The sequence below is a fragment of the Ascaphus truei genome, chromosome 21, assembly GCF_040206685.1.
Source record: "Ascaphus truei isolate aAscTru1 chromosome 21, aAscTru1.hap1, whole genome shotgun sequence".
NCBI lineage: Eukaryota > Metazoa > Chordata > Amphibia > Anura > Ascaphidae > Ascaphus > Ascaphus truei.
In genome coordinates, this window is record NC_134503.1 from 31083900 (window position 1) to 31108627 (window position 24728).

The 24728-nt window shown below is 45.9% G+C and overlaps 1 protein-coding gene across 3 annotated transcripts in view; it reads right to left on the bottom strand.

Annotated features, from left to right (window-relative positions):
- The window catches only part of CDK5RAP2 (CDK5 regulatory subunit associated protein 2), a 197756-nt gene that overhangs the window by 141567 nt on the left and 31461 nt on the right, over positions 1–24728 (bottom strand). For all 3 annotated transcript variants that reach the window (XM_075579451.1, XM_075579450.1, XM_075579452.1), the window contains 6 exons: positions 18403–18526; positions 12600–12745; positions 6631–6787; positions 2822–2953; positions 1462–1581; positions 550–642 (listed from right to left, as the gene is read on the bottom strand). In XM_075579451.1, coding sequence (XP_075435566.1) covers positions 550–642; positions 1462–1581; positions 2822–2953; positions 6631–6787; positions 12600–12745; positions 18403–18526 — 772 coding nt within the window. The remainder of the gene's footprint in view (positions 1–549; positions 643–1461; positions 1582–2821; positions 2954–6630; positions 6788–12599; positions 12746–18402; positions 18527–24728) is intronic.

Here is a 24728-nt window from a genome sequence, read left to right on the forward strand (position 1 = left end):
AGAGTATTGCAGGTGGACAGGGAGCCAGTGAGGTGTAGGGAGTGCGGAAATTAGCAAATAACGCAGGGCATTCCCTTATCATAGGGGTCACTGCAATGCCAGCCCACATACCATTAAGGGAACATGAAAAGGGCACCACAAGGGTTAAAAGGTGCCACCTTCAGAACACATATCTCCAAGATCTTCAAACGTACCTTACGTTTCTCTTCCTTCTACTTAGATTGTAAGCTCTTTGGCACTCTCTGTACCAGTGCGTTGTATTTTACTGCCCATTGTACTGTGCTGCATGATACATTGGTCCATTCTAAATAAATGATAATAAACCATCCAATGATGTGGATAGCCACTGTACCACAAGCAAGGATTTTATTCATCCCTCAATAGTTACAATTAATTATCCGCCAAAGGGGAGGGTCTTGTGTAATGCAAGACCCTCTGTTTCAGAAGCAATAACAGAAAAAAAAAGTAAATGAGGGGTAAATGTTGGCTCACAAGGTGGAGTAAATGTGCCATACCAATACATATATAGAATGTGCACAGTATATTTACCTTAACATTTTGGAGCTGTGCTTTGTGAGAAGATTCTCTGGCTTTAGCCAAAGCAGCTTTAAGATTCTCTATTTCGTTTAAAAGTTCGTCATTCTGTTCCAAAGAAAAAAAAACACACATGTTCATTTTAAAATAAAATAGTGACATAGTTATGATGCCCTCCATGGTTCATCAGCAGAAGCAAAACTCTGAAATCACAGTGAAACACACCCCCTCGCCCCTCTCACAGTGGACTACCTCTCCTACTCACTTAAAATGGGTCAGAAGCAAAAATTGACACACTGTAAGTGGTCATTTGCATGTCATTACCCAGAAACCCTGGCCAGTGGACGAATTGTAGGCTAAGAGAAAGGGAGGGTTGTGGACCGATCTGAGCAATGTGAATGTGCTCACACGTGGTATTTTTATTTGCATCACTTTTTTTTTTTACTCGCCATAACTTACTTTGTGAACCTACTTTCCTCCTACAACACTGCCCTTTTCCCTTGCCAAGCAAACCTACGGCTCTCCTCTCATACTTACTTCCCTTATATTCAACATCTATTTGCCACTTTTGACTCCATTCGCTGCCCAACTGCACTAGCAAGCACCCCCCCCCCTTCCACCAAACGCCAATGCCGATACCCCCACAACATCCATACCACCCAAACGGGACCAGATGTGAGACTGGATCCATCTCCATCCTTAGGCACTCAGTCCCACAATGAGCGGCCACTTTCACCTTTTGTTTCACCTGTGCCCCTTATTCTCTGTAGAGTGTAAACTCCGATGAGCAGGGCCCTCAGTAACTTTCTATCTGTTTGCGCTGGTTTGTTCTCATTGGGTTTGTCATTCTGTTTTATGTCATTAATAACATTTTGTTCCGCTAGAAGAACATGGTAGCACTTCAGAAAGAATAGGAATATAAAAGACCTCTTTGTCTTTCGTCTTTATAGCCAGCGTGAGTCCTTGAATAGTCTTGTCCCTTTTAAATCCATTTTTCACTTGAAGACCAAGTTCTGCTTCCTTTTCTTGCAGTTTTTGCTGGAGTTCCTAAAAAGATAAATCAATGATCTAAGTACTGTATCAATAAAGAGGAAAACAACTCATCATACAAAATAACTGGAAAAATATATGAATAGTTGGAACTGTACTATAAAATTAGCTTTTTAAGGACACCAATATTATACAATATGCCATAAGTAACCGATGACCGATACGAACTACTCATTACACACTTTCCTGTTTTGCAATGCTAATATGATTCCTTATACCCCATGGCTTTTTCCATAGTTACGGTACCTGGGTCTATGCCAGGCAGTATTTGTAGTGTTTTGCTAGAGACGGACAAAACTAAGTCTACTTCTCACGCACCCAGTCACCGGAGCTGGTAGCAGAGGTTGAGCTCCACTGGATCTCCCGCATTGATTAGGGTAAAAAAATGTTTTTCTATCATCAGGTGGGAAAGGAGATTGCTACATTAACCCATTCACTTCAAGGGGTACTTGCCACCTACATGGTCCCAGAAGTTGAAATGTTCAGACCTTGATTTGTGTCAGTGTACATACAACAAAGAAGGAGAAAGGTTAATCAGGGCAACAAGGATTTGTAATAAAGCTAATTTATTGTGCCAAATAATCGACATTTCGGACGGTGGAACGGCCTGTCTCAAGTGCTAGTGGCCACTAGCACTTGAGAAAGGCTGTTGCACCGGTCGAAATGTCGATTTAGCACAATAAATTAGCTTTATTACAAATCCGTAGTGCCCTGAATCACCTCTCTCTTTCCTGTACTCATTGGATTACCAACAGGTTTTCCCTGGACCAGGAGCACCAGTAATTGTATAGCTCAGCGGTGGGCAAACTGGGGGGGCGCACACCCAGGGGAGCGGGAGATTTTTCTGGGGGTGCATGAGTGGTTGCAGAAGCCCCGCGCTCTCCCCCAAGGCATTTAAATTAAATGCCGGGGGATCACGTGAGGCCCCTGCAACTCTCCACTTATCTTGCATCAGCCGGCGTGATCCGTCACCATGGCAACGCGGCGTCAGGGACCATGTGACGTGACGTCACACGCATCAAATGACGCTGCAGCGCCGGGGGGGAGGGGAGGGCGCGAGAACCAGGGCAAATAAGACAGGGGAGCGTAGCAGGAAAAGTTTGCGCTCCCCTGGTATAGCTTATATTTTTCTATTATGGTGTGCAGCATTTAACTATTTTGTTACGGTGTACATAGAACACCATCTATTTATAGAAACAATACTAGAAGTCGTCACTTTAGTGAAAACAGTCCTTACATTTGTGACATTGTCTCTTTCTTTAAGTTTCCTCTGCAGCTCACACATTGTAATCCGCGACTTCTCGAATGCCTCGGAGCCTACATTCAGTACAACCTCCATACCAGCTGGGTTTTCGTTTTCCAATAGATCCTACAAAAACAACAAAAACAACAAAAACAACCACACTCCTCAGGATCAGTACTATTATTAGATATGCTGAGCTAGCAGCTAAAGCGATTACATTGTGACCATTTAAAATTAAACCAATTAAACAACACTAAAAGGGAATTTACAATAGGAGGGACAGGGTTTTTTAAAAAAAGGCAATCCAAACAGTACTTAAAAAAAAAAAATATATATATATTATTTTTTTTGTATTAGTATATGCAGCAGTTTCTCCTGTCTTTACCCGATTTCCTTCTGAGAGGAGACCTAGTCAGAGCGACTTAACACAGCTGTGATGGTCTTCGTTTCTCTTGCTGGATACTCCTATTTCAATTGTGACATTTTGGCAATTTATAGTACAGCAGGCTTGTTGTATAACATATAGAATTTGGGGTATGATCGAGACTGCGATCCAATTACTGCTTATTACCCTTAAGGAGATATTACACCACAGAAGGACTTTACATCTTTGTATTTGATTCACATATAGAGCGACATTATGAGACAAATCCTAGGTGTGTGACTGCTGCACAAGACAGACATAAGGAGGAAAGAGACACCTTATTAAGGGTGTCCTTTAAGAGACTCGTTGCTATTTTTGTATTTAATATTGGATGTACTACATGTTTTAAGTTACTTATACTTACCTATTTTCAGATGACTGATTCCGAATGCCACCATTGAATGGAGATTTTTAATAATGTATCTGTTTTTAAAATCTCTATGTAGAAGAAATAAAGTTTTATTATATTTGATTTCCTCGGTGATTCTGGGCTAACTTTCCGGATTTGCAGTAATAACTGCTGGGCTAATATACCCATCTATCTGTTACTTAATCTGATACGAGTGCTTATGTGAATGGGGGAATCTCTGTGATCTTCCTTTAGATCAATACTGTGTATATATGCAGCCTTTGATTACCTTTATTGAAAACTCATAACCTCAGCTGACAATCAATTAGTTCTCTCGTGATCGATCAGCAAAAATTCTGCTTCCCAAGGTTCACTAAATGGCTGCCTTTCAGTTTCAATACATCCTTCAGACAGTGTAACTCAGCAGCTACAATGTATTCTTATATTACTTATATTACTAAGGTAACATTATCTATTGTTACAGTTTGCAGCTGAAACTGTTGGGAACATTGGCAACAAATTATCAAACAGGAAAGTGTTGCAAAGAACTTGCACTGCTGGGGAAGCCTGCTAAAGCCCACTATAGAAATCAAATGATGCCAAATAAAAAATTTTAAAAACTCATTAAACTCATTAAAAATGGCATTAATAGTTGAATTAAAATTATTAATAATAAAAATGTATTAAGTATTATCTAATACTACAGCTCTGATTAATTTAAAGAAACACATGTAGGGTATTGCTTGGATTGTTGTTCTAAAACATTTAATCTATAACACACAGTTCGGCAATTTTTTTTTCTCTCCCATACAACCTTTCAGAACAGCCCCCCAGCCTCATATAAAGGTTCCCTAAAGCAGAAATCCCACCCACCTACCACCTGCTTTTTTTGTACCAGGATTAGAACTAGGGGGTCCGATGAACTGACCCACGCTATTTTCAGCTTCCCCCGGGGTCCCGACATATACAGTATATACCGGTAAGTCTTCCTAGTTTTGACATCCCCAGCGTCACAGGTCAAGAGCAAGAAGCAACAAAATACGCGAGAGTCCAACGCGATTTTGTTTCCTTGACGGGGACTTTTACCAGCACACATCTGGGGAACCAACAGGTTCACAGAGCTGAAAATAGCGCAAACAAGCTGCAGGGATGCAGAGCAGCTGGGTTCGCGGTTTTAAAAAGCAATTTTCAGTGCTCTTTCACACCTGTAATTCAAATGTGTGTTTATTAGATCATTCGCTATATGGAATTATTATTATTATTATGGAATTAAAGCGGCAATGCAAGCTAAAACATTTTTGAACATAGGATTGGAGCAGGGGGTCTCCGGAGCTGAACCACATTCATTTGAGCTCAGGGGATCCCCTGCTTCCGAAGACACCTCTGGAGGGGGTGCCAGTAGCCAATCGGCTAAAAGGATTCGCGTAATGGTGGAGTTTCAAAGCTACAGGAAGCCGTGACGTCAGCCAGGGTGGCTTCCTATTGGCCGCCTGACACGGGAGCTTTAAACTTTGCTGAGATACCAGCACCCCTATGGAGGTCTGTATCTCAAGAAGCCGGGGGTTGGCAGAGGTGAAATGAATGGGGTTCAACTCCGAAGACCCTCTTTATCAAACCTATGTTAAAAAAACAATAATCATTTTTAAAAAGCATGAATTACTCCTTTAATATTAGTAGCCCCCCCTGCAAACTGAGCTCGAACAATGATGAAATGTTAGTTTAAATCATTCATTTTTGAACAGTTCAAAAATAATGTGTAGTTTCACCCCAGAATATGATGCTGATCTTTGTGTCCCCACTTCTTTGATTCGGAGGTTGGTGTGAATATATGAGAGCTACCTGCAAATCTGGATGAATAGTACAAAAATAAGCAGTGCACAGCCAAGGAGCCAGGCAGGATGATTGTAAAAAATAGATTTTATTGTTCCATCACAAAAAAAGGGAGGTCTAGGAACGCGTTTTGCCCCTTTTGGGCGCTTTATCAAGGAGTAAATCTGGCATCACAAGTACTACAAAGAATACCCATATTTAGCCTGGACACACACATCCCTCCACTTAATCTACCATAGAATACATTTGATGGCAAATAAGAACTTGGCCCACCTCATCTGCCCATTTCCCCATCTACTGTAAAACCTCAGACATCATTCCATCCTTGGCTGCATTTAAAATGTAGGATACCCTTTAGTCTGTTGCATGCATTTTGGTATCCCCTTACATAATTAGCCCCTACCACCACTGCTGGAAGGCTATTCCACAAAACCACCCCCCTCAGAAGACAAGGAAGGGTGGGAAGCCATACTAATCCTTTCTTCCATGTAGTAATAGAGGAGGGAGAGGGAGGAGGTAGTATGATGCCTTTTATTGGACCAACAAGTCGTTGGTATGTTACAATCTTATTTCACTGCATTAGCTGCACCCTTAAGATGAACTCCCAAAGAGATCCTCATTTCCACTAACATATAAATAAGTATACAGTATCTGTGGGGCAGGGGTGGCCAACTCCCGTCATCAAGAGCCTCCAAAGGGCCAGGTTTTCAGGATATCCCAGCTTAAGCACAGGTGGCTCAATCAATGGCTCAGTCTTCGACAGAACCACCTGTGCTGAAGCAGGGATATCCTGAAAAACTGGCATGCTGGGGGGTCTTGGGGACTGGAGTAGAGGACCCCTGCTGTGGGGTATTGGAGACGCTGTCCTACTTCTATTACGGCTTACCACTTTGAAGACCAAAAAAAGTTAAACGTACCTTGTGGACGGCCCCTCGAATTATAACCATAAAGGGAAATTTACAATGAAGGACAGATGTTTGAAAACTATTCTTCATCTATAAAACACAACTCAGTTAGCTTTGTTTATCTGTAATATTCCTACCATATACACACACACAATTCTTTTTCTGGGAGCCAATAATCCCATAAGGAAATGAACTTTTTTTTACTGGGAGTGCATGTGAACGGACAGCAAAATGTTCATCTTAACGACACAGAACAACTATACTTAGAACGGCTCATTGTAAAAGGTTCTCTTACCCAGTTACTGCTATCTTTGTTGAACACACAGTCCTTTCCATTTGAATTTTTTTTCTCCATGCAGCGCTCACAAGGCAGTGTGGCGGATACTTGCTTTTCAAGTTGAAGAATGAAAGCTTCTTTAGATTTCAGTGTTAGATTCATTTGTTCTATTATCCTATGAACAGCAAATAAAAATACATTCACATCTCAGACAGGTCTGCAACCCTGCCTTTCCCCATTATCTCTTAGCACAGGGGTGCACAAACTGGGGGGCACAGCAGTTGCAAAGGTCCTGCGCTCTTCCCCCGCGGCATTTCAATTAAATGCTGGGGGATTGCGTGAGGCCTCTGCAACCCCAATTTACCGTGATTCAGACAGTTGTGTTGACGTATCGCCATGGCAACGCGGCATCAAATGACGCAGCGGGGTCACGTGACGTCACATGACCCCGCGGCGTCATTTGACGCCTGGAACAGAGGTAATGGGGGCGCGAGCATCGGGGCACAGCTGCAAAAGTTTGCGTACCCCTGTCTTAGCATACAGTGCTTCCTACTGCAGCCAGGGATTCTGGGTAATGACATGCAAATGAGCACAGTACATCACTCTGTGCTGATTACCATTGTAGTATGGACCCCTATAAGAATATGCCTGCCGTATTACACAGCTTTTCAGTACAGCCTGGGTTACAACAAAGTGCATACTTAACATACTTACATCGCAAAAACTTCCTCCCAAACCTGGCCCTATTTCCTCCTTCCACATCACTGTTGGAAGTACGATCATTCACCCATTAGCCCAAGCACGCTGCCTAGGGGTCACACTCGACTCCTCTCTCTCACTCTCCTCTCATATTCAAAAGGTAGCAAAAACCTGTCGCTTTTTCCTCCACAATATTACAAAGATACGTCCTTTTCTCTGATGCTCGACTGCTAAAACTCTGACACAGACCCTCATTCTCTCCCGTCTCGATTACTGTAACCTCCTGCTGTCCGGCCTTCCTGCCTCTCATCTGACTCCCCTACACTGAATCCTATACGCTGCTTCCAGAATCACTACTCTTTCCTAAATCTGTCTCCGCGTCTCCCCTGCTGAAATCCCTCTCCTGGCTTCCTATCAAATCTCGTATTACGCACACTCAATTCTCCTCCTCACTTTTAAAGCTTTACACTCTTCTGCCCCTCCTTACATCTCAGCCCTAATTTCTCACTATACACCATCCTCGAATCTTGTGCTCTGCTCAAGGATGTCTTCTCTCTACCCCTTTATATCTAAAGCCCTCTCACGCCGTAACCTTTCGCACTGACTGCCCCACACCTCTGGAATGCCCTTCCCCTCATTATCCGACAAGCACCCTTCTCTATTGACCACCTTTAAGACCCACCTGCTTAAGGAAGCATATGAGTAGCTCCATGGCTGATAATTAACACCTCATACATAAACCTTGCCCCCTTGCAGACACACTTACCAGAATGCCCTCCTACTGTCTCTGTAAGTTCTCCCTATCAACAAATTAGATTGTAAGCTCTTCGGAGCAGGGACTCCTTTTCCTAAATGTTACTTTTATGTCTGAAGCACTTATTCCCATGATCTGTTATTTATATTATTTGTTATTTATATGATTGTCACGTGTCTTACTGCTGTGAAGCGCTATGTACATTAATGGAGCTATATAAAGACATACATGCATGCATATGATCTTACACAGATCAGACATATACTTTAATTAGCTACAACTGAGAAATACGTACAGGAAACGGCGCCTTTGGCATCTTTGCACTACTTCATTATTTGTTATGTTCAGGAAGGGGGTTGGAGAGGATTTCTAAGTAACAGCCATATTTTTATATTTAAAAGGTGCAGTCCCCCTAAGAAACGGAAAAATTAGCATATGCACCCGATTGGAAAAAGAATAAAAATGTTGCCAATCTGTTCTAGACTTACTTTTTTATATAAAAAGGCCAAAGGCTGCAGTAATATCCACACGGCAATTTCTGCGGTTTATTCTCAACTGCTCCACCCCATCAGGCAACACAGAGCCGTTTTCCCCTGAGAGACTGCAATGAGGCTTATCAGAGAAACGGTCTTTGTCTGAGAAGTATGTTTAATGCAATAGGAAAATCCCCTTCTTAATAGGTTCGGCAAAATAAACAGTCTAGTCCAGCCCTACACAAGGCCTGGTCTATGTCTGTATTACGCGAGGGCCCGGGCTTTGTTACAGTGCGACTCAGGGAGGCCAGGCTTTGTGTGATAAGAGACTGTGGCGTCACAGAACAGTCAGTAAGTAACACAGGAACATGTCTGTTGATGTCCGTGGGCGGTGGGGAGAGGCGGGGAGAAGACCCTTTCATGTTATTTTTTCATGCTTAAAATAACAGGAAATGTCTGGCAAGAGACAACTGGTTCATTGCTAGTTCCCTTGGACTTGAAATGTCCTGCTCCTGCCCTGACTAAGGCACTGGACATACTGCTGCGGCCCCTTTTATTCTAAAACATCACCGCATTTTTCCCAGATTTTTTTTCCGAAAGCTACGCACTTCACCGAGTGCATGCCGCATTCATGTTGCGTTCTCAGCCGCGGTTGATGCGCGGTTGATGCGCGGTTCATGCGTTTATTGAGAATGGTTCGGATTTAATAGGTTGCAATTCTTCGCGTGTCCGCCAGATGGCAGATATTCATGAATTGTAATGCGCATGTGCTTCAGTAATGTGTCAACTTGCAGGTGTTTCGTTTAAAAAAGATACCACAGTGTGCTATTGTAAATTGGCCTAGGGACTGAAGGAAGAGGTTGCAAAAATGTATCAATTTAGGCTTTTCATATTAAAGAAAGACAAAGACCAGTTTCTGTTATTCTCCAGAGACCCGCCGCCATGAGTGTTCAAGTGCAGCCCGTGTTCCAAAAACCCGAAAGAACTTACGCGTATTTGATATGGGCCGCGATTAATGCAACAGATAAGATGGCAACAGTTGTTCAAATTTATCAGTATTTTATCGAAAACTATGACTTTTACAAATTTACGCCAGCTCTTCATGTGTGGAAGCGTGCAATAAGGAAAAGGTTATGCAGCGATCCATGTTTTTTTCGTACTGATTCCGAATTTATTGGAGGGTATTGGTGTGTATCACCGGGTTTTTCCTGTATCTATGATCATGCAGACGGCAAAAGGCGAAAGGTCGTGTTAAAACCAACTAAGAAACGACAGTCGCTGGCAAGCAATGCGCCAGCACCAGCACTGGCTTCCAATAACGGTCCCACCGTCAGTGACAACCCTTGCTGTCTGTCCACGCACAGATACCCGCAGCCTGAGCCGGATTTCGCGTGCAGTTTCGAGCAAGCTTGCATGTACCTAAGCGATTTCCAGCCTCATCAGCTGACGGCAGGTGTAGTAGTCCCGCTGTCAACTGTCAACGTGTATGATCAAGAATACTGGACTGGCAGTGGCCCGGCGCCGGCGCCAGCTGAATGGGAAATTCTATGGTGAGTAATGTTGCCGTATTTATTTTTATTTTTTTGAAAATATCAATATCGGTGCGATTCAAAAGTCAAGCGATTCTCCTGTAAGCAATATCATTGGCTGAGCGGCTTCTACAGTACTGCAGATACAGTACTGAACAATTGGTGGAACGCTAGGCGCATGCGCATTGGAACCTTCTTGAAACGCATATGCGTGTCATCACATCAACGGTAGGCACATGCGAACAGGAGACGCCCCCCGAGAAAATTATTGGTGGGACTGACTGGGAACTTATTTAGGGGACTGACCATTACAGTAAAACTTTTCTTTTTGTTTTTCCTCAGAAAAGAAAACGGCAACTGGAGGGATTTCGATGGATAATATCGCTTTGTGTAACAATGCCTGCACATTGCTGAATCGGATTTTAAAAACCACGTACCGGAGTCTACAGTTTAGTGGCCGTTGTTATTGATTAGGATAGAATACCTGAAACAGTATGCTGATGTTTTCAGACCGTACTGCATACAATACTTTTTTTTATATATACTGTATAATAAACCCGAAAAAATAAAAAGTATGCATTTATTCTACATGTATTACAGTACATACAGTATGTGTCTTCTATACAGTACCAGTACATTCTGTACAGTACAGTATGTGTCTTGTATTATTTTTAATACTCTTGTGATGTACAGTACTCAGCATGCCTACAGTATGCCTGGACAGTAGTGTACATTCTAGAAACACTGTATTTTGTTACAGTATCAAAGGAGCCAATGGAACAATGTAAGACAAATCAACATGTTCTTTTATTGGTGGAGTAAGTACAAAAACATTTATTTACAAATACTGTACAATGTAAAACATTTTAAGTGCACAGCAATTCAAAACATCAACAGGTGTATGGTTTTCTGCTAGTGAAAACATTTATGTACAGAAAGTAAAAACATTTACAGTCAGTCAGTATGGTTTACAGTGTTATTAAAAAAAATTCTTTATTCATAAAATATACAAAACGCAACATCTCCTTTATTAAAGAACGGCACGTCAAAACATTTACAGTGGGATGGTGTGCAGAACAGTCAGTCAGGCCTGCACCACCACAGTCCTCGAGGGCCACAAACAGGCCCGGTTTTCAGGAAGGTATTAGGCCTCGTTCAGGGTGCAGGCTTCGGAGGGAGGACGTGCTGCCGTGCGAGCTGCCGTGGGACACAAAGTATTCAAATTGAATACTGGTTGTCAGGGTAGCAGCTGCCCTGTCTCCGAAGCCAGGAGTTGACACTGGCTACAGTTTCAATAAACGAAAAAATCGTTTTTTGAAGCTGCAGCAGCGTCACAGGGACCTCAGCAGCCAATGAAATCATTCTTGAGAATGATTTCATGACTGCAGCTTGGATCCCTAACCTGCCGCCTGTAGCCCCGCCCCCTCCCCGCCTCCTGAAACAGTCTGCTGAGGATGAACACACATCGCCCAGCAAACTGCCGACCTCCCTCCCGCCCTCCCTCCAACTCCTGTCTCTGGCACCCTGAACGAGGCCTTAGACTTCCAAGACAACAGTTCATGGACGCCCCCCTGAGTTTTTAGACGGCATTGCAGTATTGCAGACAGCGAGAATAAAATGCTAATATCACGAGCGCTAAAATAACGCAATTCACTCCGAACCAAAAAATAAAACGTGTCTGACCGAGAGTATCAGAGAGCCGTGGATACAGCCGATTTAGGCTAAAGGCGGCCGTCACTGTAGTGCAGGCGACGACGCGGCACGAACAAATGCATGTAAGTGCACCAGTCTGGCCAAGCTGTGCTCTATGCGACAGGATTTTGAACCGACAAAAACAAATTGATTTTTCGGGCGATGGCCGCATCACAGCCACATTTGAGCCAATCAGGGGGGACCAGCCTGGTGATGTCATGGCCACGGCTCCCTATCGTGCAAGTGATCCGAGTCCACAGATTGCTCAGGAGAGAGACACACGCACCTCCATGCGCTCTGTCGCGGGTGCCTGCACTATGGCCCAGCCTTACTTGAACAAGGGGACATTTTCAAACCGTGAAACAGTACTTACACTCATCAGATTTATTTATTTAAACCAAGGCATCAATCCCACAGATGTAATATCTTTACACCTCATTCGTTCAGTCTGGTCCTATGTAGGACTAAACTATTTTAAAAAAGGCACAATCCTACTCCAATAAATTGTGAGCTAAAAACATTATGTGATAGACTGGCCGGTTACACCGAATGTTAGTTTTAAGAGATGTGCTGAGAGAGATTCTCCCCGAGTCTCCCTGCCTATCGCAGTCTCCCTGCCTATCGCAGTCTCCCTGCCTATCGCAGTCTCCCTGCCTATCGCAGTCTCCCTGCCTATCGCAGTCTCCCTGCCTATCGCAGTCTCCCTGCCTATCGCAGTCTCCCTGCCTATCGCAGTCTCCCTGCCTATCGCGGAGATGCCATATTGCCGGTTAAGAAATATTGGGGGGTTGCACCTTTAAGCACTGTAAATGCAAATTAATTGAATTTCTTGAACCTTACCGGTCGCGATCTTCTAATTCGACAACGCCTTTGGTATATTGAGGTTCGATTGCTGAAAGTTTCTCTTCTGTTGCCATCCTTTGAATTTGCTCCTGATTCAGCAAACTGCTGATTTGTTCAACCTCTGCCTTTGCATTTCTTACTTCCTGCAGGATTAAAAAACAAAAAACAAAAAGGTAACTAATCAAATCTATACATTGCACACTCCTGTACCTGGAACATAAACTCACTATGTAAAATTATAAAGGGGTACAAGCGTTATTGGCAATAGATGTCTCTGAATTAGCTATAATATTGCTGTATTAGTTGTTACAAGTTGTGATACCTTTCACAGGACCAAACACCATCTAAAAAGTCATCTTCACATTGAAGCATTTCCGTCGCACTGCTACATGAAATGGAGCCTCAAGGGGCAGACAGAGAATGTACAGGGGATAAAGCTCAACTTTTATTTACATTTTCTAAAGAAGGATAAGATACACACAGGACAAGGACTCTCTATACTGCAGATCATGGGGACGAGTGGAAAATTGGAGCTTGTGAAGCTGAAAGACAGCGGCTCTTGGAAGCAGAGCTGTTAATTACCACTCTGCCCCCTGAAGTCACTTTGCAAGGCAGCGATTGACCGTTTCTCGCTTCCTTAGAGGTTCTGCAGCAGCCGCGGTATATCCCACACTCGCACCAGTGCAGGCAAGAAACTTTTAGATACACACATTGCCAGTCAATGGGCTACCTAAATAAATACATATATACACAAACACACACACACACACACACACACATATATATATAAATCTTTCAGGAACCATTTAACACCTCTAGCCATAAATCTCATCCACACCGGGGGAAGGACCAGCACAGATAACATTCCAAGAGACACTGTTTTTAAGTATACCCTTTGCTTGCTTCATTCATTTTAACATCGCCGGAAGAAGAGATCAGTGTATCTCGAAAGCTCACACAAATAAAAGCATTTCGTTAGCCACAGAACGGTATCATCTATTTATTTTTTGATTATTGAAGCTCGGCTAACACGGTACTGATACCTCTACATAATATATATATATACACATATATACATACAGGCATACCCCGCTTAAAGTACACTCACTTTAAGTACACTCGCGAGTAAGTACATATCGCCCAATAGGCAAACGGCAGCTCACGCATGCGCATGCGCATGTCATCACGTCCTGAACAGCAATACCGGCTCCCTACCTGTACCGAAGCTGTGCGCAAGCAGGGAGACTATAGAGCCTGTTACAAATGCGTTATTTACATCAGTTATGCACGTATATAACGATTGCAGTACAATACATGCATCGATAAGTGGGAAAAGGTAGTTCTTCACTTTAAGTACATTTTCGCTTTACATACATGCTCCGGTACCCATTGTGTACGTTAATGCGGGGTATGCCTGTATATACACAGTGCATATATATACATATACACACACACACACACACACAATTAAATAAAATACAAAATCAATCGTGTTTTTTACCTTTGCCGGGATGAGTAAACAACATAGAGAAAAGAACCCACTTAAAGCACTCAATGACCCCTATGAAGTATAATGATAATATTAAAAATAATATTTAATGCTAAACTAATTAAAATAATGGGTGTTAAAATACATCAAATGACACACATATATGTTAACCCTAAGATGAGTATATATGACACTCCGGGTTAATGTAATAGAGGGACAGTTTGAGGTGAATTAGATCAAACGTGTCCAGAGAACTGATATGCAGTATTCCCTAATAGTGGTAGTTAGGTATGAGCAAAGGTGGGGGGGGGGCTGCAAAATCATCTGTTTAGGTAAAATACAGGTATCAAGGTAATAGTAGTGGAAATGTGAGACTAGTCAAAACGTTGCTATATATAGGCACGAAATAAATGCACACCAATCAATGTGTGCTCACTAGGTATATAATATATTGCTTCAATGATGGAAGATCAATACTGTACCCACATGTGACCACCTAAAAAAACAGCTAATAAACTCCAAACGGATAAAGAGCTGGCTGTAATACACAGAACACAAATACTATGGCTAATAGGTTCCGATAAACGGTGTGGCTGTTGGTATACCTATGCACATATTCATGAATGTGCTACCACCGTTAGGAATGCTTCTGCCACTAATATAGTTGTGTATAAGTATAACGAGACCTGTCTAGAGTGTCAAACAAGTCCCAAGGTGGACAACTGGGGAAATAGGAGATATGAGACTAATCATAGTCCTACTAATAAGCAATATGATCACACTGATCAAGGAGTGCACTCAGCATATAATATATTAGTCCACAAATGGATAGTCACACATACCCCACAAAAAAAAAAAAAAACACCTAAAAATCAGATGATAAACTCCAGGATGTTATATAACTAGCTGTCAACAATTAACAAATACCATGGCTACTAGACTCCTGTAGACGGTGTGGCATGTGTATACCTGTGCACATATTCATGAATGCGCTTCCACCGTCAGGAGTGCTAATACCACTAATGTAACAGTGTATCCAAAGAGTTAAAGCAGCCCCAACCTCACCTAACGCTGCCGAGTCACCACACAGACTCCTGCCCAGGATAGAAGGGAGTACACGCGTGCAGTCTAGCAGCTGATTGCTCTGCAATTAAGAAGGCTGCCACGGAAGTCCTGACTGTGCGCGTGCACGTGACAGATGCCGACGCGCGCGTTTCGCGATTAGAAATGCTTTCTCAAGGCTCAGTGTGAGGGGGGATGAACATTCATCCTCCGCATCCAACAGCAGCACCAACTCTTGCCCCACGACGCAATGAACCTCAGCAGCATGATGCGAAGAAGTCCATGATCCTCAGTTGCTTGAAGGAGGCCCTGGTGAGTAGTTCTTTTTTCCTCTCCAACAGGTCCAGGAGATGTTGATCCGACAGCTTCTTGGTGTCAAATGAAACGTGCGAAACCTTTATATAAGGCCTGTGATGTCACATTTGACCGTTATGTACCATGTGATGGCTTCCATTTTCTGAAGTGATGTAACGTCATCAAAAAGGGAGGCATGCTACCCGATTGGCTGGTTTCCCTCCCTTTTTGATGACGTCACATCACTCCAAAAAACGAAAGGTATCACATGGTACATACACCAACCCGATTGGTGAATGTACCATTTGTCAGCCAAATGTGACATCACAGGCCTTATATAAAAGGTCTGTCACGTCTCATTTGACCATAAGAAGCGGTTGAATCAACATCTCCTGGACCGGTTGGATCAGAAAGAAATGCAACTGAGGATCATGGACTTCTTCGCATCATGCTGCTGATGATCATTGTGTCGTGGGGCAAGAGTTGGTGCCGCTGTTGGTTGAGGAGGATGAATGTTCATACCGGCAAAGGTAAGAAACACATTGATTGTATTTTATTTCTGCATTTTCTTTTAGGATGCCCGTTGACTGGCGATGTGTTTATCTATACCCCTTTTAGGGTATAAACACATTGACAATCAATGCATTTTTTGTCAATTTTTTTTGGGGGGGGGGGGTTTGTTTTTTTTCAAATGTAATATTTTTTATTTGGCGGTTGTTTATTTTTAATTTTTTTAGGTTGCCCATTTGCCATTGTGGCAATCCATGCCCATATTGTGGGCATGGTTTACCACAGTGATAATCAATGGGTTTATTGGCTACTGTGTAATTTTATTGTTATGTAAATGTTATTTTACTGTGTATTTTGCTTTGAAAACAAATGAGCAAATGTGCTATTAGCTATTTTTGGCTACTAATGCTTTTGCCCATTTGTGTGTGCGCTGATGGGTGTAGAAGGTGTGGGGGATGGGGTAGTTGCCCAAAGGAGGGTGGTTAGGCGCCCGGTTGGGTAGTAGGCGTGGTTAACGCCTTAATTACTACAGTAGTTCGTTTTTTTTTTATTCTAATGTTTCTGCCCACGGGAGGAGGATGGTGAGGACGACAACATTCATCCAGGCAGGGGCAAGTACAACTTTAATTTACTATATGTTGGCTGGGTAATGTTTCATTTTTAATGGGCAAATGTGCTATTGTCTAGATCTGGATAATAGGGATTTTGCCCATTACTATACTATATGTGTTTGGGGGGGGAGGGGAGGGAAGAGTGAGAAGGTAGTAGGGTGCCCATTCAATGCTATTGGGGTTATTTTTGCTCCCATTAGGGGCATAGGAAACAACACTGGCAAATCAATGGGTGTATTGGTTGTTGTATTGTGTTTTAATGTTTATCAGGGGTAGAGGGGGTAGTTGTCCCAGGGTATGTGGTTAGGTCTCTCATGGGTAGCGGGAGGGCTTAACCCCTTCATTACCTTAGTGGTAGTAACTGCTAAGGTAATGAAGGGGTTAACCCATTCCGCAACCTTCCCGGTAAGTCTAACCACATACCCTGGGGCGCCTAACCACCCACCCTAGGGCAACTACCCCCTCCCTCTACCCCCAAAGAAATAGGCACTCTGGTTTACCCCTTCATTACCTTAGCGGCTAGCCGCTAAGGTAATGAAACTGCTTATATTTGATTTTAACAGCACAATATTTAAGTTGGGGTTCTCCGGAGCTGAACCGCATTAATTTCACCCCGGGGACACCCTGCTTTCCGGGTTACAGGCCCCGGTATGGGGTGTCGGTATCTCCCTGCATTGTTTAAAGCTCCTGCATCACGTGACTGGGACATTTAAACTTTGCGGAGATACAGGCACCCCATACCGGTGCCTGTAACTCGGGAAGCAGGACATCGTTTCTACTAGAAGCGCACACGACGGCTTGGTCGCGATCGCTGGTAGTCAAGTCAATTTGCTTTTTCCAGCAGCCGCAGCGTGACGTCACCGTCACTATAAGCGCAGCCTAAGAGCTATGCAGGGAGGTGTAGCTTTCTGTGCTGGGAGATCGCGTGTAGGAGCTGTGCAGGGAAATGCAGCTCTCTCTGTGCAGCTCTTACAGACTGCAGGCAGATCACAGGGGCAGAACTTAGAAAAAGGCACAGCTAAAGACACTGCTATCCCGAGCGGTTTGGCATTGTCCTATCAAACGGTATCTGACTTGCAATCACTCTTTCTGTATCCATCAGTAGCACATGATGCCGATTTAATGTCATGTGACCATGTCGGTCGCTGGTTAATGACGTATGTCGTGTCAGGCCCCCAACAGGGCTTCTTTGGAAATAAAAAGGTTCATTTAAAAAAAGGTCTAGATCCCCCAAAAAATGACATTCTCAAAATGAGCTCCATGTGGTGCTTTTAAAAAGCAGCATTGTCCCCACAGCCTTTCTGCTTATTCTCACTTGCTCCCCCACACCCGGAAGCACAGAGCCGTCTGCTTGCAGGCTTCAAGCGGCCTAACCAGAGAAGCGCTTAGTGCAGGCATGGCCAAATCCCGTTGTCAAGGGCCACCAACAAGTCAGGTTTTCAGGGTATCCCTGCTTCAGCACAGGTGGTGGCTTAATCAGTGGCTTATTGAGCCACATGTTCTAAAGTAGCGATATCCTGAAAACCTGACCTGTTGGAGGCCCTTGAGGGCTGGAGTTGCGAACCCCTGCCTTAGTCGGAGGGCTTCAGCAGCCATTATCATTTGAGTTTTGGATCATTGCTTCGGAATAAAAACCAGGGAGCAGAGGAAAATGACAGAGAGGGACCATGTGCTATTGTACGACATTGTGAAGGAGACTATACAACTAAATGTCTATATATTTGAACCATGAAAATGCAAAAAGGGTGTAATCGTGAAGATAACCACTAAAATGAATTGTTGTTGCGCTAACACTCGTCACATTTTCATCAAGCTACAGTACCCCGATACTTGCCTTTTCTAAAAGATGAATTTTCTGGTTCAAAAAATCTTCCGTTTCCTGTAATTGCTTAAGCCCGTCTTCTTTCAGCCGCTGAATTTTAGAGCCACTGTCCCCAGCTAAGCTTTCCACTGCTTTCCTACAAGAGAGAACAGAGGTGTGCTTTACGGGGGTACTTATCCCTCTCGGAAAACCATGCCTGGTGCAATGGCACTAAAGTGCATATTTACAAAGCAGTTATAAGCTGTACGACATCATATGGCTCATTATTGAATGGCCTGTAAGATACACTATGGATCACCACCACTTAGTTACAATGGCCCTAAATGTACAGTAGGTACACCGTATAATTTGTAGTCATTCAAACACCACATCCAATACAGTGAAAAGCTGTTAATGTAAAGTTAATGATAGGCAGTTATTACTAACATGTATTCAGTAACCATACGGAATATGGGACAAAGATTCTGCATATGGTGTAATCTCGGCTCCGCTCCAAGAATGTTCTCAAACTTCATTCTCTAAAGTGCTTCAAACAGAAGTAGATTTGGGATTTAGGAAAGACTTATTTCTGTCATAATGAGGCCACATCCCTTTTCCTATCTACTTCCCCAATGTCAGTCATCAGCGGCTAAACATCTCAGGGTTATATCACCACATATTTCTGCTATGAAACAGAAAAGCCGTACACAATCTTAGCAAGTTCAAAACCCAGACCCACAGGAGCGGCTTGGTGAGTAAAGCTGCAGACTCTGATAACAATGGCGTCGCCGCCGACTCTGATAACAGCACTGAGTTTGAAGCAGGGGAGCCTGGTTCAAATCCCAGTAGTTCATTGTTTCCTTGGGTACGTTTCATTTATCTCAGGCACCAAAAACAGATTGTTAGCTCTGTGGGGAGGAGACCCCATCTGTAAACTTCCTGCGTACCACACACACTAGAGTGTAATTGTGAAGCACTTTGAGTCCCGTTGGCAGAAAAGCGCTTTATGAAATAAAGTTACAAAATGTTTTGTATATATTTGATCATGTAAATTGGGAAAGTGAATACAAATATACAACGGCAAACAAAAATGTCCCAATGCTCACAATATGACCAAATCATTTCATTAATGTCTATATGTTTTTCCTTCCCATAAGCACGAGTCATGAAGTTCAATCGTTTGGCCAAAACATATGTAATCAGCAGGTCTAAGCACACATGAGAAAGCAGTAATCCACTGAGAGATCTCTTCCCCCACAAGAAAGGCACGGATAACCTTTGCTGTAGCATTTAAGCCTGGGAAGTATATATACACTTTATTCTTGCACTTATTTTCTTTCACTATATTTGTTAGGGAACATCCTGGTTTTTAACCAGTTTTTAGGTCACACACAGCGCTCCTAAATGTTAACCCCTAAGGCACCACATTCATGTCACGCATCCCATGCTGTGGGTTAAATTATTGTTTCGTTTCTCTTTTCTCGATACACTGGAAGAAATAGAAGATACACGGTATAACATTCGTACTGTAGGACCCGCTGAGAGGGTAGCACCATCACGTGGCGGCAGCTTTTAGCCAAGATTCAACTAAATGACCCATACAACCAATAAAAACATAGAAATGAATGACATTTGTCTTATTGGATGTGGTTGGGGCCTTTTTGTTTGCTACAGAATAAAACAGCAACACAGAAAAATCTCCACTCGGATATATACCATCCCATCCTGTAGTATATGGGGCGGTGCCATAAAGGAATTCAAAGCAAAGTTAAAAACACAAACAAGTTAAAGATCCCCTAACTCGCTTACCCAGACAGCACTACGTGCAGTTATGTGCAATATAAAGCATAAGTTTTATTCAAACCACACACACCTTGGGGTCTTATTCTATATTGTCCCATGCAGCCATTGAAGTGAATGGCGATTCTCAGCCAGAAACGGCCACATGGCACTATATAGAATGACCACCTTATAGTGATGTCTGGCAGATGAGGCCGGGAATACAGTGTTTCCTTCTTTAGGGAACAGAAACACTTGAATGCACTTTTATTGTGGTGGGAAGCAGAAGCGAGAACTTCCCCACTCAAAAACACTACAGAAGTGAGAGAACAAATAAACATGTTTGAATGGCTCATAGCGCCTTCATAATGGAATACACATATACATGTATACACACACACACACACACACACACACACACACACACACACACACACACACAGATTGTTCTAGCGCCAACCATACAAGTATATATAGATACTAGCTGAGAGACCCGGCGTTGCCCGTGAGTTAAATTTGCCGCTAGGAAAAGGTGGGGGGAGGGACAGTGGACAGGAGGAGGGGTAGTGGACAGGAGGGGGGGTAGTGGACAGGAGGGGGGGGGGGGACAGTGGACAGGAGGGGGGGGGGACAGTGGACAGGAGGGGGGGGGGACAGTGGACAGGAGGGGGGGGACAGTGGACAGGAGGGGGGGGGGACAGTGGACAGGAGGGGGGGGACAGTGGACAGGAGGGGAGGGGGAAGTGGACAGGAGGGGGAGGAGAGTGGACAGGAGGGGGAGGAGAGTGGACAGGAGGGGGGGGTAGTGGACAGGAGGGGGGGTAGTGGACAGGAGGGGGGGGGGGACAGTGGACAGGAGGGGGGGGACAGTGGACAGGAGGGGGGTAGTGGACCGGAGGGGGGGTAGTGGACAGATGGGGGGGGTGGGGGACAGTGGACAGGAGGGGGGGGGGGACAGTGGACAGGAGGGGGGGGGACAGTGGACAGGAGGGGGGGGGGGACAGTGGACAGGAGGGGGGGGACAGTGGACAGGAGGGGAGGGGGAAGTGGACAGGAGGGGGAGGAGAGTGGACAGGAGGGGGAGGAGAGTGGACAGGAGGGGGAGGAGAGTGGACAGGAGGGGGAGGAGAGTGGACAGGAGGGGGAGGAGAGTGGACAGGAGGGGGAGGAGAGTGGACAGGAGGGGGAGGAGAGTGGACAGGAGGGGGAGGAGAGTGGACAGGAGGGGGAGGAGAGTGGACAGGAGGGGGAGGAGAGTGGACAGGAGGGGGAGGAGAGTGGACAGGAGGGGGAGGAGAGTGGACAGGAGGGGGGTGACAGTGGACAGGAGGGGGAGGAGAGTGGACAGGAGGGGGGTGACAGTGGACAGGAGGGGGGTGACAGTGGACAGGAGGGGGGTGACAGTGGACAGGAGGGGGGTGACAGTGGACAGGAGGGGGGTGACAGTGGACAGGAGGGGGGTGACAGTGGACAGGAGGGGGGTGACAGTGGACAGGAGGGGGGTGACAGTGGACAGGAGGGGGGTGACAGTGGACAGGAGGGGGGTGACAGTGGACAGGAGGGGGGTGACAGTGGACAGGAGGGGGGTGACAGTGGACAGGAGGGGGGTGACAGTGGACAGGAGGGGGGTGACAGTGGACAGGAGGGGGGTGACAGTGGACAGGAGGGGGGTGACAGTGGACAGGAGGGGGGTGACAGTGGACAGGAGGGGGGTGACAGTGGACAGGAGGGGGGTGACAGTGGACAGGAGGGGGGTGACAGTGGACAGGAGGGGGGTGACAGTGGACAGGAGGGGGGTGACAGTGGACAGGAGGGGGGTGACAGTGGACAGGAGGGGGGTGACAGTGGACAGGAGGGGGGTGACAGTGGACAGGAGGGGGGTGACAGTGGACAGGAGGGGGGTGACAGTGGACAGGAGGGGGGTGACAGTGGACAGGAGGGGGGTGACAGTGGACAGGAGGGGGGTGACAGTGGACAGGAGGGGGGTGACAGTGGACAGGAGGGGGGTGACAGTGGACAGGAGGGGGGTGACAGTGGACAGGAGGGGGTGACAGTGGACAGGAGGGGGGTGACAGTGGACAGGAGGGGGGTGACAGTGGACAGGAGGGGGGTGACAGTGGACAGGAGGGGGGTGACAGTGGACAGGAGGGGGAGGAGAATGGACAGGAGGGGGAGGAGAATGGACAGGGGGCGGGCCAAGGGGGTGGTGTGAGTGTGTGAGGCCAATGAGAGGTGTGCGGGGGCAGGCGGGCCAAGGGACCAATGAGATTGCCGCTAGGGACAGGGAACACAGTGAAACATACATACATACAATGCTTTCAGAAATATATAGTAGATTGAGACCTAATTATTGTGTCTTCCCATCCTGGTAAACGTGGTTTGTGTGTTTAATTATTTTTGTAAGTGAAGAGGCGATTGTCTGTGTGAGGTGTGTTGAGTGTTGAGGGGGTGTTTTCGTGTGTATATTGTGTGTGTGTGTTTGCGTTGTAGGGGGGGTAGTGTGGTGTTTCAGGCGCAAGGGGAGGGTGTGGCATAGATGTGCATAGATGTGCATTATGTTGCGTGTAGTGTGTGTGGCAGGAACTTGAAGGTAAGTTGTGTTTGCAAGGGAGTGTTGGTTGTGGGGGTAGGGTAGTGTAAACTTTTGTGTTGTGTGTGGTGTCTCAGCACAGGAGTGTTGTGTGTGTGTGTGAGTGAGTGTTGTTTTGTGTGTGTGACGTGAGTGTTGTGTGACTGACTGAGCGTTGTGTGAGTGTTGTGTGGATGTCTGTGAGTGTTATGTGTGGTTGTGTTGAGTGTTTGTGGAAGAAATGACACACGTCTCAATAGTAAATGTGTTTTGAATAGTTGTTATTGCACGGAAGCGGTGAGTTGTTGTGGTGGAGGGGGGGTGGGGGGGTTTGTGTGCCACCGGAATGTTTGTTGAGTGTTGTGTTGCACGGTATATAAATTTATTTGGGGCCGACAGGAAGGCTTTATTTTTCCGGTGAAGCAGTGTGTCGCATGAGGCTGAAGCTGAGTCGGGGGGGGGGCTTTGTGGTGGGGGGGGTTGTGGGGGGGGGTTTGTGGGAGGGTGTGGGGGGGTTTGTGTGCCACTGGAGTGTTTGCAAACGGTATATAAATGTATTTGGGGCCGACAGGAAGGCTTTATTTTTCCGGTGAAGCAGTGTGTCGCATGAGGCTGTAGGAGATGTGTTGGTTCCGGAGGGATTTAGTTTAGTCCTACGGGAGGTGTTTGTTTTATTGTCGGTGCACGTGTTTATTTTTTGTAGATGGCAGGCGGGTTGTGGTAACGGGAGTGGGCTACGTGGAGTGTTGTTTGGCCTATTTTGGGGGGGGGGGGGGTTTGTGGGCCACCGGAGTGTTAGTTGAGTGTGCAAACGGTATATTTATTTATTTGGGGCCGACAGGAGGGCTTTATTTTTGCGGTAAAGCAGTGTGTCGCATGAGGCTGAAGGTGAGTCGGGGGGGGGTTTGTGTTGGTGGGGGGGGTTTGTGTTGGTGGGGGGGTGTTTGTGGGGGGGGGGGGGTTGGGGGGGTTTGTGTGCCACCGGAGTGTTTGCAAACGGTATATAAATGTATTTGGGGCCGACAGGAAGGCTTTATTTTTTCGGTGAAGTAGTGTGTCGCATGAGGCTGAAGGTGAGTCGGGGGGGGGGGGGGGGGTTTGTGTTGGTGGGGGGGGGGGATTGTGGGGGGGGTTGTTTGTGGGGGGGGTGTGGGGGGTGTTTTTTGGGGGGTGGGGGGGTTGTGTGCCACCGGAGTGTTTGCAAACGGTATATAAAAAATTTTGGGGCCGACAGGAAGGCTTTATTTTTCCGGTGAAGCAGTGTGTCGCATGAGGCTGAAGGAGAGTTGTGTTGGTTCCGGAGGGATTTTATTTTGTCCTACGGGAGGTGTTAGTTGTTGGGGGGGGTATTGTTGTGGGCGACGGGAGTGTTTTGTGAGTGTTTGGCGTGCTACAGGAGGGCTTTGTTTGTCCGGTGAAGGAGTGTGTCTCATGAGTGTGAAGGCGAGTTGTGTTGTGTCCTGCGGTTTTCAGGTGCTTACACAATATATATATATATACAGTGTTCGACAATTATATACATTTACTCGCCCGGGGCGGGTAGATTTAACCCCCGGGCGAGTAAATATTGGCCCAAGCAGCACACGTGTGTTTTTTAAATTTCCCGCGCTCGCGCTGCTGCTTTTCCCGCGCTCGCGCTGGAGAGAAAAAAAAAAAGCCGGAGGCGGGTTCATGTTGCTGGGGGAGATTACCCCGATTCCGGCTCTCTGAGCAGTGGCCTCCCTCCTCAGCGCTTCTACTCCTCCCCCTTCCGGCAGCCAGCCCTTCCATGCCTGTCTGCCTCAGGCCCCTGCAGGGCCATCTGTCACCCCTCCCATCGGGCCATCCGCCCCCCCCCTCGCATCGGGCCACCGGCCCCCCCTCACACCGGGCCACCCGCCCCCCCTCGCACCGGGCCATCCGCCCCCCCCCTCGCACCGGGCCATCCCCCCCCCCTCGCACCGGGCCACCCGCCCCCCCCCCTCGCACCGGGCCATCCGCCCCCCCCCCTCGGGCCATCCGCCACCCCCCC